Raw genomic sequence first — 16,423 nt, forward strand, 5'->3', positions numbered from 1 at the left:
TTGTGGGCCTCCTTGAGGGCAGAAGCCATGAAGAACAGGCTTCCAGAGCAGCTGACTAGGCCCCGGCCAAAAGAAGTTTGCCTCCAGAACAAAGAATAATACAGAGCAAGGAGAGTTTCTGACAGCAGTGACATGTGGAGGGTGAGAGGAATGTTGGGTTTACTCCCCATTATAAAAGCCTACTTTTAGACCCGTTCCCTTCCCTTGGCCAGCCCTAGCCTGACACTCCACAGGATCCATTAGCTTCCTTTGAACCTCCCTGGGATTCTCAGTCAAAAGAAGGTTTTCAGACCCAACAAGACTTTGGAAATGATGTCGGCTGCAGAAATTCCAGATTAACCATGATTCTCCTCCATATCTCATAGTAAACTCTTGCTAATTTGTAAAAAGAGAATGGCAACACTTCCACTACCTTGAATCTTTAAGGATGGTCAGTTGGAAAACAAAATCACTCTGGAAAACCATATTCTCAGCTAAAATTTTAGAAAAAAATATAGATATAAGAGTGAATTATATGTGAGAGCTCCTGCCTTGTCCTTGTGTGTACAGATGAATCTTAAGAGGTCATGGTCTAAACCAGCAGTTTTAAAAAAATATTTTGTGTGTCCTGGACCCCTTTGACAGTTAGGTGAGACCTCTGAATTTCTTCTCCGAATGTTTTTAAAATATTTATAATTTCAAAGGAAATTAATTATGTGATTATGATTGCTGATAAGAACAATAGCTAGTATCTATCTAACATTTTCAGGTTTGCAAATCTTTCACATGTTATCTCATTTATTGCAATAAAGTGTATTTTTAAAATTCAAATTTATGAACCTTTTGAAATCTATGGACCCCAAGTTAAGAAACTCTTATCTCAATCTTACATTTGAAATATAAAGAAATTGAAGGCTAAAATGGCGAGTGGGCTTGTCCAGTATTGTGCAGCTCTTTGGACCCATGATTCTCAGGCCATAGTCCTTTTAGCTCCTTTGGCCTCTCTTAATAATTTGAGCCTCAAACATCCTTGGAAGGTAACTCCTGCAGTCTGCTTTTTCCTTTGCTGCTTTTGGTGGTTGTCACTTTCTCTATTGAACTGTTATCAGGAGCAAGGTCTTGCACATGGTATGTGCTCAATAAATTCTTTTTGGTGATTAAAAGTGGATGAATGACTAAATATTGTTAAGGTAGATAATTTCTTAAAATGTCCATGAAGAGTTTGAAAATTTTATCTCACTGTTACCAGGAAATTTATAGATAATGACTATTTAAGTGGCAAAAATCTATCTGGTCACTTATGACTTCATTTCTGCAAATCATTCCTGTCTTTTTCAGGTTTGGAGTTGATCAGTTTCCTAGAATCTAACTCAATATTGCTTCTTTTTTTTTTTTACTATTTCAGTAGTTTTTTTTAATTGTGAAAAGCTCTAAAGCATTCAAACATCTATGTCAGTGAATAATAAGCACGGTAGTAGGCTGACTCTAAGTAATTTTAAATTTTAAAGATCTGTGATTTTGCTAATGATATAAATTCCTCAAGAGAATAACTGGAACTTCTTTACAGCACACTGGATTACTTTGAAGACAGATAATTTAGACCTCCAAATTCATCATCCAGCATTTTACCTGGTGATGAGCTTCCAATCTTAATTACGTGGATTCCTAGATGATAGTTACGTGGTATATCAGTGGATGACCACTGTATAGTCTAACTCCTCATTTTAAGGCAAAGCTAAACCTGAATTGTTGAAGAATTTTCCAGTAGAGTGTAGTCTCCAGGAGGGCCTATCAAATAAAAATGTTTTATTATTTATTAGAAACAGTGGAATTCTCAGAGAACATGGTTTATGTAGAATTCATCAGATCTGTAAGTAGAACTCAGCTAAACTACTCTCTTTGGGGAAAAAATCTTCCTTAGCTTTAAAAATCTCTAGGAAATAAGATGCCATAATCTCCCTAAGGGAAGAGGGAAAATGTGCAAGTGAAAGGAGAATGGAATCAAAAGATTGCTAATTGATATTAAATATGGACTCTTGTTGCTGTAATCTGTGGACCTTTGGGTCACTTTTCGGCTCCTGCAGCCATTTAATAGCTAATGTAACATATTCTTTTCCCACATTGGTACATTCAGGCTTTCTAGTTCCTCTTTTGTCACTACTCTGTGTCTATCACAAATAGGAAATATCAGGGCCTAGGACCACCATACCATACTTCTCTCTTCCCACACCCAAGGGCTTTCGGCTGAATTGCCCAGATGGCAGAGTGCCAGGTCTCAGCACTGCCCCCTTTGTCCCATGAAAGCTTTAATTTGCTATTGGGAGTCGATGAGCAGAACGATGCTGGCTCTTTGAAGCTGCTGGACTGAGGGAAGAGCATGCTCTCTGGGTTACCCATAACACCAAAGGGTTAGAGACGAAGGAGTGCTTTCAGAGATCCGTGTCATAGATGCAGAAATACAGAAGTTTATGGGGGTAGGTTTTGAGCTGCTTGTTGAATCCTATCCCTGAGTGACTGATTGATGAAGTTTGGGTGAGTTTGTTTTGACATTTGCAAAATGATTTGAAAGGAACATTATTCATAGTGATTAAACATAGACCTTGTTAAAGAGAAATAACAGCAAAATTTTTGTTGTTGTTGTTTTGTTTTTTGAATTGTCTCAACCAGTGCCCAATGAGTAGGAATCATCTGCCTTTCAGTTATTTCTTGTAGGACAAGATTTGCTTCAGTGCTTTCTTTCTGTCTATGGAATGGATGATTTAAAAGAAACTGTGTCAGCGCTGATTTATACATTGACAGCTAAGGATAATAAGATATGGGCAAACACAAGGCTCACCCCTTTACAGGTTAACCTGTAGGCTGACTGCATTAGGCAAATTTGATGGCATTAAAAGATTTTGCCAATTTGTCTGGAAACAATTTCTCTTTTGTACTGTGTCAAGGGTAACATTTCATGCCATTGTACTAATTTAAATGGCTTTGATAAATTGTACTAGGGGTTAGAGAATGGTAGTCTGGATATATTTTAGCACTCTAAAAAAAGGCTATTAACTTAATTGTTAAATGAGATTAATCTATTAGAAAAACACAACAAGAGAACTCAAGATTGCAAACTTTGTCTTTTGATGTTGGAATTCCAAAATCATATCAAGTTGCTTTTAAAAATGCCTTAGAAAATGAAACTATTGTGCTTCATGAATTCCCCTTAAGGAAAAATGTTGATACTCTAGATCACAATAAATGGTAGGTCTCATTTTGGATGTCTTTTACTGTGAAACAACCAAAAAATGTCTTCTGAATATCCCAGTCCTACATTAAATGACATAGATGGCACCATTTTCATCAAGAAAAAATGCGCCAATTTGTTATGACTGCCCCTCCAGATACCTTTCCAAATGAGATGTATAATGATGCCATAAAATATATACATATATGTATATAATATATATGTAGATGGGTGGTTATAAATACAATAAATATATATATATATGAATACATGTGTATGCTTATCTATGTACATGTAGTTATATGTAGATAAATTATATACACATGCATATGTATGTATAGATATCATCTGGGCATACATGTATAATAATATATATATATATGTATGATATATGCAGAGGTGTCCAACTCATGGTCCACAGGCTACAAATATTCTGCTCCAGACTTCAAGCATATTAAATATAATTGGGAAACAACTAATAACAAAAAAATAAAATAAATAAAAATAGTCAATATATTTTAAACCAGATCAGTATATGGCTCACAGGAATTCTTATGTACAACTTAGTGGCCCCTGCTACTATTGGAGCTTCAAACCACATATATATGTATGCATTGTTGATACAGATCTGTGTATGTATGCATGTAAGGCCCGTCTGCCTCCTCTATGGGTGTCTATGCACTGTACTTGTGTATACATACACAGATATGCTTATACATACATATATGGTCAAGAAATTGAAAGCCGCATTCTGAGAAGTCACTAGCTTAAATTATAATGTTGGTATGTGGAGTTTTAATGAGGAAAGCACTTAGCCCGCAGTCGTCTGCTTAACAATGCTTCAAGAGTAGCTCTCAAGTAGGTGCATTAGTCCCCTTGGCTAATACAGAATTAGAACGTGGAAGGGTAAATGTACTTGTATCATGGTCATATTCAGAGTCCTGGACAATAGCTTTTACTCATCTATGCATCTGAAGCTGGTGCTTTTTTTTTTTCTTTTTTCCTTTTTTTTTTTTTCTTTTTTCTTTTCTTTTTTATATCTTTTCTTTTCTTTCTTTTTTTTGATATTAGTTCATTTACATTTTGTTATTCTTTAAGTGAAGTACTGAAATATTTGCTTTGCTGGGATAATAATAATCTCAAGTATATCACCACCTGCTTTAAGCAACAACTTCTTAGCTTATCCTCCTTCCTGGTGGTTCTGTAACTGGCTGTTTATTTCAACAAAGCAGATTTCTATATATGTATAAGGAAATCTTAATTCAAAAAAAAAAAAAAAGAGGAAAGGGATACTTCAGAATGACTAGGTTTGGATTCCCCTTGAGTTTTGTATTCGGGACAGACAATTTAGTTCTCTTTCCGGTAGTGGAGAAGCAGTTCCTTTGAAATATGTGCTATTTTCTAAAGTTGATGCTTTTACACTTAATATTTAAGTTTTCAGCGTGCTGAAGCGCGTGGACATCAAATGGGTTTTAGCCATCCAAAGGCAGAGCATACACACGCGACATGTGAGTTTGTAGATGGAGTCATTTCTTCCAGCGCGAAAATTTGTTCAAAATGTCATCCCTGGAAGATGAGTCAGGTGTGCTCTGGATGAGCTCTATTACGCACTTTGAAGTTACCAGATTCCACAGTAGCCATGTTTACAGGCAGGAAATTTGAAGGCTTTCGCTTAAGGAAAGAATGTCCCTGCGGTCTAAAACGTATTACTGGGGGGGGGGGGGGGGGAGCCTATATGAAAGATGCTTCTGTTTCTGGATCCGGAGTTCTAGAAGGAAAGCGCTTCTGAAAGAGAAAACTCGGCGTCTTCTTGCCTTTCCTTGCCAAGGATAGTGAAATTAACATGCAGCTGGGCTTCTCTGATAAATGGATTCCGTTAGGTCACTGAGGGGATGCATGTGACATTAAGTGATTTACAATCCTTTACCTTAATGAAATTGTTTCAGCAAGATGACGCTGAGAGCTTTTAATGGATAGCTTTTCTTGATGTAATGAAATTGCATTCCTATGGCATTTAATATAAGGTGGAGTTATTATTTACTGGAGCCTTCCCAAGGCTGCCGTTTGCCCAGACAGTTCAGAACACAACGAGATCTGGTGGCGGCGTCCAGGCCAGGATGGCGGGGGACAGTCCTGAGCGGAAGAGTCGCTGGGGGAAGCCCCGCTCCGGGAGCCCCCAGGCTCGCCCAGCCTCCTTCCCTCTCACCCTCTCCTCCTAATCTCTTTAACAGGCAACTGGATTACAACCACATCAGCTGCATTGAAGATGGGGCATTTAGGGCTCTGCGGGACCTGGAAGTGCTGTAAGTACTCGCTGCCTTCTCTCACTCTTCCAAGACGCTTCTACCTGGGGCTTGTGTGCAAGGCCTGTCCCCTGGCAGAGGTCCCGGGCCCAGCGGCCTGGGAGCGCCTGCAAGGAGCCACGGCGCTGGCAGTTGTGGCTCTGCTTGGAGGAACCGGCAAGGTGGAGGGCTCACAGCACGATTCTGGGCTCAGAACCGGTAACTCCTGAGCAATTAACCAGAGGTGGGGAAATGACAAGTGAGGACTCTGATACCCAATGCACTGGCGCTTATAGGATACCGTGTTGTTGATCCTGCTTAATATTGTAGCCCAGGATAACTTCCATTTGTCAACAAGGTAATAATGTTTTGAGAAACTTCATTGTTTAGATCAACTCTATGATTATCTAACCTAACCAATAAGTTTGTTTTTCGGGGCTATATAACTAGCATTGAAGTGGAAGACACACAAACACAATGCTATCTTTACTTTTTATGTATTCTTTGGAAATGTCTGGCAAAAGAGGAAAGGGAACAGAATAATGTACACTTGCAACCCTTCCCTTCAAAATGGTGACTTCCCTGAAAATAAAAATATCATTACCCAGGAGCTGAAGCCTCTCCTACATTCCAGGAATATTTTTTTTTCCTGCCAGCCTTACAATCCTGCTTATTTTTTTACATTCAAGAAAGGCAAAAGAATTTTGCTCTCTTCCAGCAAAGCCTTCCCCTGGGTTTTAAATCATCCTCAGCCCAAACAAAATAGTCTGAAAATCAAAGAGAGCCTTTGAATTTTCAGTCTTTTCATTGGAATTTATCCAGAATTCCGAAAATCCATCTGACTGGTTTATAAATTGAGTTAAGGGAACAGAATGTGGTCAATCAAATAAATTGATTCAGCAGCATTTATATAGCAACAGTGAATTTCTGTTCAGTTTCAGTGCCTTATTTGGAGTATATTTTCTAATTTCCACAGTATTTGTTTCAAGTCTTTAAGTGCAATCAAATTATAAATTGTTCATAGATTTTTTAAAAATCTATAGGTAAAAATATGTAAATTGGTGTTAAGGAAATTTTTAATGATTGAGATATTTCATATTTCTTAGTCACTTCAGTTCTGTATGCTTCCACTGTTTTTAGAAACTTGTTTTCTTTTTTAAATCCTAAGTAACACTGTAACTTTACCTCCAAGAAACAGAACCAAAGGAGTTAGGATTTAAATTTCATTGAGTACACTACTCTTGTGGCACAGCCTCTGAATTAAATTTTCAGTAAAACTGTTTGACAATAATACCAAAACCAATATTATTCCTGGTGATACTTCAAAACCAACATGCTTGAAGTTCAAGCTTCATCTCATAGTGATAGCATTGTATCAAAAAAGCAGACAAACTTACCAGTTAAATGTAGCCCTCTTTTCATGCCCTCCCCAGTTTAGAATGAGACCCCTGAAAGAGAAAATTATCTCAAGGTAATTTTCATGCAAATATTCTAATTGGCAAGCTAAATTAAATCCTATTAAAAACATATATATGCTTACACATGTATACACACATCTATGTATTCTTAGATGCAAAATATAAATGTATTTGCAATGTTAAATGACACTTTGCACCTAATTATTGTAATCATGAAATTTCTTTATTAAATATATCTAAATTTACTAAAATTGGGGAATAGAATTTTGTTAAATCAACTATTAGAAACACATTCATTTAGTATGTTTTCTTTGACATGATAATGGATGGTCTAAACAGTGATTCTAACTAGAAAAATTGGCATAAAGCATAACATAAACTGTTCAGCATATGTTCTGGAAAAGATAGCTGATTAAAGAAATCAAAGAGAGAAAGTTTGGTTAACAAAATGAACTTTCAACATATCAATAATATTATAAATACACACCCACTCACATACACATGGATCTCTATACAAAGGTTGGGTCAATCTGTGCATTCTTCAATTTGAGGCTCCCTTCTAATAGCACATATTGCAATGTGTGCTGTTCATCCAATCTTCTTATATGTGACTTTTGTCTATTTCCTCCCCAAAAATTTCACAATCTAAATATAAAATTCTTCACCTACAAATACAGGATTCAAAATCATGTACACTGTAAAATCTCATTTATTGCAGTATCTTCTTTTTACATTTAGCTTCATAAATTTCTCCTTAATTTAATAATAAACCTTGTGTAAACTTCTCATTGCAAGAAAATAATATGCTGGAGATTCTATAATCTCAAACCCAAATCTAGTGTATTTGGTATATTAAATATTTTATACATATAGTATTTAAGGGAATCATATGAAGAATACTTGCTCTGTGAATGATACTATATAGATAACCCCTACTTTCCTTTAAACTTTAATGTAGACTTGAATTATCACAAATAATAAGGAGAAAAGCAAAAGAAGAAAAATTAATGTATGATATCAACAAAGAAGAAATCTTTAACCAAAATTTCATGCCTATAATCATTTTATATTATGATTCATTAAAAATTTTGTTGCTATCCATCTGCAGTAAAAGACCTCAAAAGTTGATATTATTGAATGGAATGGCACACTGCAAAGATCAGGGGCTCTAAAGACAGAGAGCTTCAGTTTGGACCTGACTTCTGTCACTTTAGATTGACTTTTGCAAATTACTTCTTTTCCCTGTGACTCAATTTTCTCACCTGGAAAATGAGACGCTTGGCCCAGATGGCCTCTTAGTTTCCTTCAAGCTTGCATGTAGGATCTTATGATCCCATGAAACGGAAACTGGAATAATTAAAAGAATAGAAAGCATTTGTAACAATTGTCTGAAATAAGTCAAAACCTGGTCAATGAGATTCCTGAGGAGTTTTGTTGGAGACTTTGTAGTCACTGATCTTCACACAAGAATTGTCAGAGGTAGAATTTTTCCCCCTTCCTCTCATAACTGTAGAAAATACATCCTCCTGTGCAGAATCAGCAAGTTCTTCAAAGTAATGTTTTGAACATTTTTTGACTTTTTTTTCAACTTGAAAATTTGTTTTGGCAAACTATGAGACGATAAAGAGAAGAAGGGTGTGATTGTTTGGATCACGAGTCACTGATGAGTGATTTGGTGGACCATGCATTAAAGCAGATCCACATTATGAAAAGAGGAGAAATTTCTCAAAAGAGAAAGGGAATGCTTCACTGCATAGTGATTCTTGGGATACCATGGGTGGGAAAGAAACATGGTTGTAAAAATGGAACAAAACATCTTTATACAATAATTTTTTGTATTGTCTGTCATCTCAGAAATATCATTATGAAGAGATTGGAAACCAACATGTTAAAAAGAAAACTGCCTTAGAAAGTAAAATATACAAATGAGAACATCTGGTGAATTAGAACTACGTTGATAGCAAACTTTTGAGAATTCAGCACCAAAATCCCGACTTACTCATAAGTATTTTGATTAGGAATTTTTTTTCTATCTCAAGTCTCTACGAGTCATCCATATTTCTTATTTAAGCATATTGTAGAAAGTTGAAGATCATAGATTTTCTAGAATAGTCTAGATTTCAAAAGAACACATACTTTTCATGATATTTTGTGGTCAGTGCCTTTCTAAGGTGTCCATATATGGAAGACGTCATAGGAACAGTTGCCAGATTGCCTATCCTTATCTTAAAAAATAAAGAAGACATGGTCACCAGACTATATACATTGTCACAGATATCTTTCAAGAAAATTACTATCAAAATAAACATTATGCATGTATAATTTTGCTTCTGATGTGATGTTTTCTGGTTTTCTTATTACCTTAATCTAAATATCAAAAGCATTAAAGAATATTTTATATAGCTTGTCAAATATTAACCATTGTAAGAGGAAAATAAAAGTAATATCATCTGAATTTCTATTTAGAATATATGAGGATTAAATACAGAACATGCTTAATATCTCTTCTATACTGGATATTTTCCTGAGTATTTTGGATAGAGAAGTAGCTCATTGTTTCAAATGTCATAACTTTGTGATGTAGTCTGAGAAGATATATGAACTTAGTCATGTTATTGAACTTTTTTGAAACTCTCCTCACCTTCAAAATATTGATAATAATAATGATAATTGCATTACCTAACATGCAGATTATTGTAAGAAGAGAGATTTGAAAATAATAAATGACTACATCATTGTGAGCTGGATTATGAATAATTATTACTTTCATTGATTAGGTATAATATTAAGTTTACTAAATTAGCACAAACATAATTTTATAAAATATCAGCACTAATTGTAACCTCCAAAACAATATATATATTTTGCTTTGCTTCTTTGACTAAAACAGAAAATTTAAGGAGTGTCTTCATATTGATGTTCCTCAGCCTTCATCATTAAAAAACATCTGTGAAATACTTAAATTTGCATGTAATAAGAGAACAGTCACAGCTGATCAAAATCATGTCTAATTTGTACCAATTAACAATTTCATTCCCAAAATTATTTTTAATGTTAACTACTTTTAAAGTATTGTTAGATTATTTTAAGTTTTCATAATGGAAAAGAAGTTATTTAAACAGCTCAATTGTTTTTTAATTTGATATGGAAACCTCTTTCATAGGCTATAGAGAGGCAAAATTGTGTAATTTCTAGAGAGCTGATCTCAGAGTCAGAATACACTCTGTGAATCTGGGCAAATGTCTTCTCTTCCTAGTATCCCGGGCAACTCTTAATGACTTTAAGCTGGAGAGAAGTTATCAATCTACATTTAGGAAAAAAAGGTCTTTATTGTAAGGTTCCTGACAGAAGATATTTAACATACATTGGTTCAATCTAAGCCATTTAAAAAAATTACCCCCCTTACATGTGACTATATTAAACATGAGTTAGACAAATATTTTTTTAAGAAGCTACACATTATGTTGTTAGAGAGGTCCTAAGCTACTAGGGATACAAGACATCAATCAGAAGTCAGATTCATTTACGAAACAGACAACAATATGAGAAATGAATATCTGCTATGAGAATATACCACAAACACGAGAGAAATGGCACCACTTGGCCAGAAATTGCATGATTAGAGCCCCAGCTGACTTGCATTCTAGCACAGTAACTGAAGGCCCACCCTTTTTGTGTTTGGTACTGGCCATTATGGCACCATCATCTCCATCACACCAGCAGCAACTGGATCATAGAGAGTATAAAGTAGATTAGGAATTGCCAAAGCCACTGCAACCTTTAGCAAAGGTTTGTAAGAACATAATTTCATTTCGTCCTGTGTAACTCAAACCTTTTGCCACAATTATTGATGTTGTAAGTCAAGATTGAATAGTGCCCAATTTCCTCAGCAAGGAAGCAAACAGGATCTTTAGAAACAGAGTCCTTTTTGTATTCCCATTGTTATGAATTGCAAACATTTAAGTTTAAAGCCATAGGACTTAATTATAGTAGCTAATATGTGGGTATTGATTGAAATTTCACATTTTGTGGGAAGTGTTTTGTTGCAAACCAAGAATATTATAACTTACTGCTGTATATCAGTAGCTTTAAGTAAACTGAAACACCTTTCCTTGGACAAAAATATACATAGTAGTCCTTTGAAAAAAAAAAAAAGTAAATTGTAATTGAGTTAATTGATGCTTTTTGCTCATTTTTACTTTTTTACTTTAATCCACATTGAATTTTTAAAAATTTATTAATGATTTTTTTTTAAAAAATGCAGTCACTCTGCAATAATTCTTATTCCAAGTCCCTCCCAATCTTACCATCACCTCCTTTGTAACAAAGACATGCATTTAATCAAAGCAAATTAATGACACTTTAGCTAGGATTGACAATGCATTCCTTATTTCCCACCTGTATTCAATTTTTTGGCCAAGAGTCAGGAGACATACATTATAATGGTTCTTTTAAATTCTTGACTGATCTCTGCATTGATGAGAGTAGAGAAGTCTTTCATTATTGAGTTTCTTTACAATGTTGTAGTCATTATGTGAATTATTTTCCTGATTCTTTTTTATTGTCTCTGTAGCATTTCATGTAAGTCTTGCCAAGTTTTTCTGAAGTCTTCCTATTTGTCATTTTGTATGGTAAAAATGAAATACTTCATTGCATTCATGTATCATGTCATTCAGCCATTCCATAACCCATTCATGGATATTAACTGTCCTTTCCATGCTTTTGCAACTTTACAAAATGCAGCAACATGTGTGTATACATGGTACACACATGCACGAAGTATGTATATACATATGCACACAGACTAATTTCTGTGTTACCTGTGTATGCACAGATGTGTGTATATATTTATATAGCTAGATAGATAGATATGCATCTTTATATACCAGTTTATATAAACATGCATGCACATGTACATATATATTCTTTTATTTATATTTATGTATAACCTTTTCATCTCCTTGACCTGGATAAATATCTGGCAGGGATATTGCTGAGCCAACAGTTTTATGCATTTTATTGGCCTTTCTTATATAATTCTAAATTGTTTTCCAGAAAGCATCTACAAATGCACAACCCCCCCCTCAGTACTTGGACAGTCCCACATTTACCATTATCTTCATCATCTTGGTCACCCAAAATGACACTCGATTGAGTAAAGTATACATGTGCACATATTGAGATAGTTGTGTATTCATACACACTATATCCATGCCAGTGTGAAAATTTAATTGAAATAAGTATTTAAAACTTTGAAATATAAAGTGATGATATATTTTGAAAATTGATCAACTTTATTTTAATATAACATAGCCTATGTCTCTTCAGCAAAATTGGCCATCAAATTTTTTGTTTTGTTTTTTCTACAATTGAAAATATATTATTGCATATATCTTTATTTCTGAAATTGTCTAATTTATTTCTTCATGTTTTACAGCACTCTCAACAATAACAACATTACTAGACTATCGGTGGCAAGTTTCAACCATATGCCCAAACTTAGGACATTGTAAGTAGTCATTGTAAAATTATATGCCAGTTTGAGCTATTAAAAAGACTAATTCTGGTGTTACTAATCTAATATAAAGAATTGTATGTGTGTGTGTGTGTGTTTAATGGAAGAAAAGGTAATAAGGGCTAAATTGCTTCTCTCAATTTAAAAGTTTTATTTTAAAATATTGGTTTTGAGGATGATGAAAAAAATGGTTTACTTTAAACTGGTATATAGGTCACATTTCATTAAGAAATGGAAGATTTTTTTGATTGGCCATCATAAATGATGAATGAGGAGAAATCTTTATGATTTTATTACGATCCTGCAAGTAGTTTTAATCAAAACTAACTAGCACTGCAACATTCTTTGTGACATAAAATGACTCTAGTGCTATTTGTTATAAGTTTATTCTGGCACACACACACAAGTATATAATACCTCCCCACATATATAATTTTAAAAAAAATTTCTTTAGAAGTTATAACATAGACATTAAAATGCCTTCCAGGTTAATTGAAAGATATGGTTGGTCTTTATTACATATCACTGAGACCTGTACCCTAAAACTAGGCTTTGACTATTTGATGTTCATGAGGGTATTTAATAGAATGGAAAGAATACCCTGTGTGGGATCAGAGTATCCTGCTTTGAATTCTGGCTCTGCTACTTGGAGAGTTACCTTTACAAGTCACTGAATTTCTAAGGCTTCAGTTACCTCATCAGTAAATTTAAGCAGTTGAACTAGATTAGTTCTAAGATTTTCTTCTAACACTAGATTTAATATCTTAGATGTCTCAAAATTACCTTGACCTAAAAAAAGCAATAATTTCAAAAGAAAATAGTTGCGCGAAAGCATTGCCAGAAGCTTTTTGTTTCATTTTTGTCAAATGTAATTGTATATCTCCCAGAGGGATATTTTAATTTGCTATCAGCATACATTTAGAGAGAAGAAAGAGAGTACGTACTTAAAAGGTTTGCACAAATGTATCATATATTGAATTAGGTACCTTTTTGATTTATTAGTATCAATTTGAGTGTCTTTAATGAGATTATTTTTAAATTCAGGAACAACTTTTCTAATAGTGGATGCTATTATAATCTCCCAGAGGTGTGATCCTTCATCTTTGTAGATAGAACTTTGAAAATAAGCTAATATGGTTAACCTGGAGTAATCTATGAGAAGCTAGCAGATCTACTACTAACTGACCAATTCATCTTGATTTTTATAGAATTAGTCTTTTGTTTCACTTATTTAATCTAATACAGTTTACTAAAAAGAATACTGCAATTTCAAGCAAAAAATCATATTTAAAAATAACCTCAGTCATGTATTAGCCATTTAACATCTTTGAGTTTTAGTATCATCTGTAAGCTGAAAAGGTTTAGTTAAATGAAATGAATGGTCAAAGAGTTGGGGACTTGTGGCTAGGAGAGCCTGAAGGTTGAATATTGCCTCGTGGTCTCTGACAGTGGAAAAATTATTTATTCACCTACTTTATCTCTCAACCTGTTTCCTCATCTTAAAAAATAGGGTTCCATTACACATAGTACCTTTCACGGAAGGTTGATGTGAGGATCAAATACAATCAAGCAAAGTGCTTTGTGAACTATAAAGTACTGTATATAAAATGCCAACTGTTATTACTTCTCAGATCTTTCTGAGTTCTGTAATTCAGAGATCCTAAATGAGACCTAAATTTTGATGGTAAATGAACATAGTAGTCATGGCTTTTAAAATTTTCTATTCTAAAAAATTCTTTGCAAGTTTCTTCTTCCTTCCTTCCTTCCTTCCTTCCTTCCTTCCTTCCTTCCTTCCTTCCTTCCTTCCTTCCTTCCTTCCTTCCTTCCTTCCTTCCTTCCTTCCTTCCTTCCTTCCTTCCTTCCTTCCTTCCTTCCTTCCTTCCTTCCTTCCTTCCTTTTTCTTCTTTTTTTAGTGCAATGAGAAAACCATTGGAATTTAGCTTACCAGTTTTTAAAAATACATTGTTCCCCTCATTTGAAATTCATTTGTGTACAGTCATTTTAACTTGGTTTTCTGCAAGAACACTTCTCAATATAAAGATTTCTCAACATAGAGAACAGACTTTTGAGTTTCAAAAATATGTCACTGAGAAATAAAATTTGACATCTTGGAGTGCCCTTCTCTTTAGTAGATGGTTCGGGTTCTACTTTCCTTAATTCCAGTGAGAATGGAAATAATCTTCTTTAATTTAAATTTCTCTGCTTTGGTTAGTTTATCATTTTATAGAATTAATGTCATTTTAAAATGCCATTTTAGGGTTGAATTAACTTTCTGGACTGAGTTCCATGTCTTCAAATGCATCACTATTATTCAGTTAGGACTGAACACATCAGCAAAAAAGTTCTAATATGACATTGCTCTGTCGTGGATGATTTTGGAAACAAGGCCTTGATTTATAGCTTGGGACGTCTTTTTCTTAAGTTTGAGAAAACATAAAAGCCAGTTTGAAGTAATTTACCTAATTTAATGAATACATTTGTCTTATATTTTATTAATGGTGGAGTGCTTTTTGCCACTTGGAAAGGGGCCATGGTGTTGGTAGCTCTCTGCCAACAGAGAAGCAACTTACTTAATTCCCTCACTGGCTGCCATTCGTGTCTTTGAATTTCAGGCACTGCTTTGAGTATGGGTTCCCAAGAGCCAAGAGCAGCTAATCCCCTTTTCTATGATTAAACAAAAAGGAAGGAAATCAGAAAAGGGACGTGAAAGAAGTGTTTCATATTGAATTATTATTCTGTCTTGTTCAGCAGAAAATGCATGTGACCTGCTAAAAGGATTTTGTAAGCAGTTTCTATAGAGACTAATAATGGCAAGACTCCCTGATATTTCTAATTGGAAGCCAAATCTTTTATTAACCTTTTTTTTCCCCTCACTGTCAGTATGTCGCCATTGGAGAGCAATTTATTTTAGACTTTTGTCTCCTCACCTCTTTACAAATGTCCAAGCTAGACTTGTATAGCTATCTTCAAGTTCTTGTATATTGTTTAGTTTAAAATGAAGGGAAAGAAAAGAAACTGTAGAAAATTAATATCGTGTTAGTAAATGTTTTCTTTTAAACTAATTAGATTTTGATTTCTTCATCTTTATACACTGGCATGTTAATAAATAACATCAACCAGGCAAGGTCTCTGATTAAAATTTTGAAAAATTGATTGTTGTTGAAAGGTTATTATTAATAAATCTTCAGTGTCATTGAAACAGTCATCTTTTGTTTTCTTTATAATTTAAACATATTGACTTGTTTCCTTCAGTCGACTCCATTCCAACAACCTCTTCTGTGACTGCCATCTGGCCTGGCTCTCTGATTGGCTCCGGCAACGACCTCGCGTGGGTCTCTACACTCAGTGCATGGGTCCGTCCCACCTGAAGGGCCACAATGTGGCTGAAGTTCAGAAGCGCGAGTTTGTCTGCAGTGGTAAGGGAGGAAAATACCATGCTATTGGAGGTGGTTCTGGAACGCAGTCTGTCTCTCAGGAATCCTTTAAAAAAATAATATAATGGATATCACCAATGGGTGCTTGTGCACTACTCTGATTTTTAGATGCATTTTCTTGGATGACATTAGTGACTTTTAAGAAATTTTATGACATTTTGCCAGTACAAACATTCAAATGATTCACGCTTATATTTATGTTTTAAAATAGAATATAGCTAGTTTGCGGAATGGAGGTGAGGAGAATGAGCTAATTCCTAGATTAGGATTTTATTTGCATTTAAGCTGTTGAGCCACTTATTAGTTTAAGTAATCCCTGATGTGTGGCTAATGGGTATTACATAATAAATATATTGGCTAATCCTAGAGCACTACCATACAATACAAGGGGTATGGAAATTCAAACACAGTCCTAAAAGCAAAACTAATTTTCATTTCTTTTGAAGAAAAACTACCTCAGTCAAGATGTAATATCTTTCTTAAAACAAATGATGAGGCGCTAGCAAGTTTTAAATTTATGTATATTACCCAGGTTCAACTACCTTATATATATACACAAATATATGTGA

The 16,423-nt window shown here is 34.5% G+C and overlaps 1 protein-coding gene across 3 annotated transcripts in view; it reads left to right on the forward strand.

The window, feature by feature from the left end:
• Positions 1-16,423, forward strand: part of SLIT2 (slit guidance ligand 2) — a 344,055-nt gene that overhangs the window by 199,810 nt on the left and 127,822 nt on the right. For all 3 annotated transcript variants that reach the window (XM_074275110.1, XM_074275109.1, XM_074275107.1), the window contains exons 6-8: positions 5,437-5,508; positions 12,343-12,414; positions 15,673-15,836. In XM_074275110.1, coding sequence (XP_074131211.1) covers positions 5,437-5,508; positions 12,343-12,414; positions 15,673-15,836 — 308 coding nt within the window. The remainder of the gene's footprint in view (positions 1-5,436; positions 5,509-12,342; positions 12,415-15,672; positions 15,837-16,423) is intronic.

This window comes from Sminthopsis crassicaudata, chromosome 6 (assembly GCF_048593235.1).
Source record: "Sminthopsis crassicaudata isolate SCR6 chromosome 6, ASM4859323v1, whole genome shotgun sequence".
NCBI classification, from domain to species: Eukaryota; Metazoa; Chordata; class Mammalia; order Dasyuromorphia; family Dasyuridae; genus Sminthopsis; species Sminthopsis crassicaudata.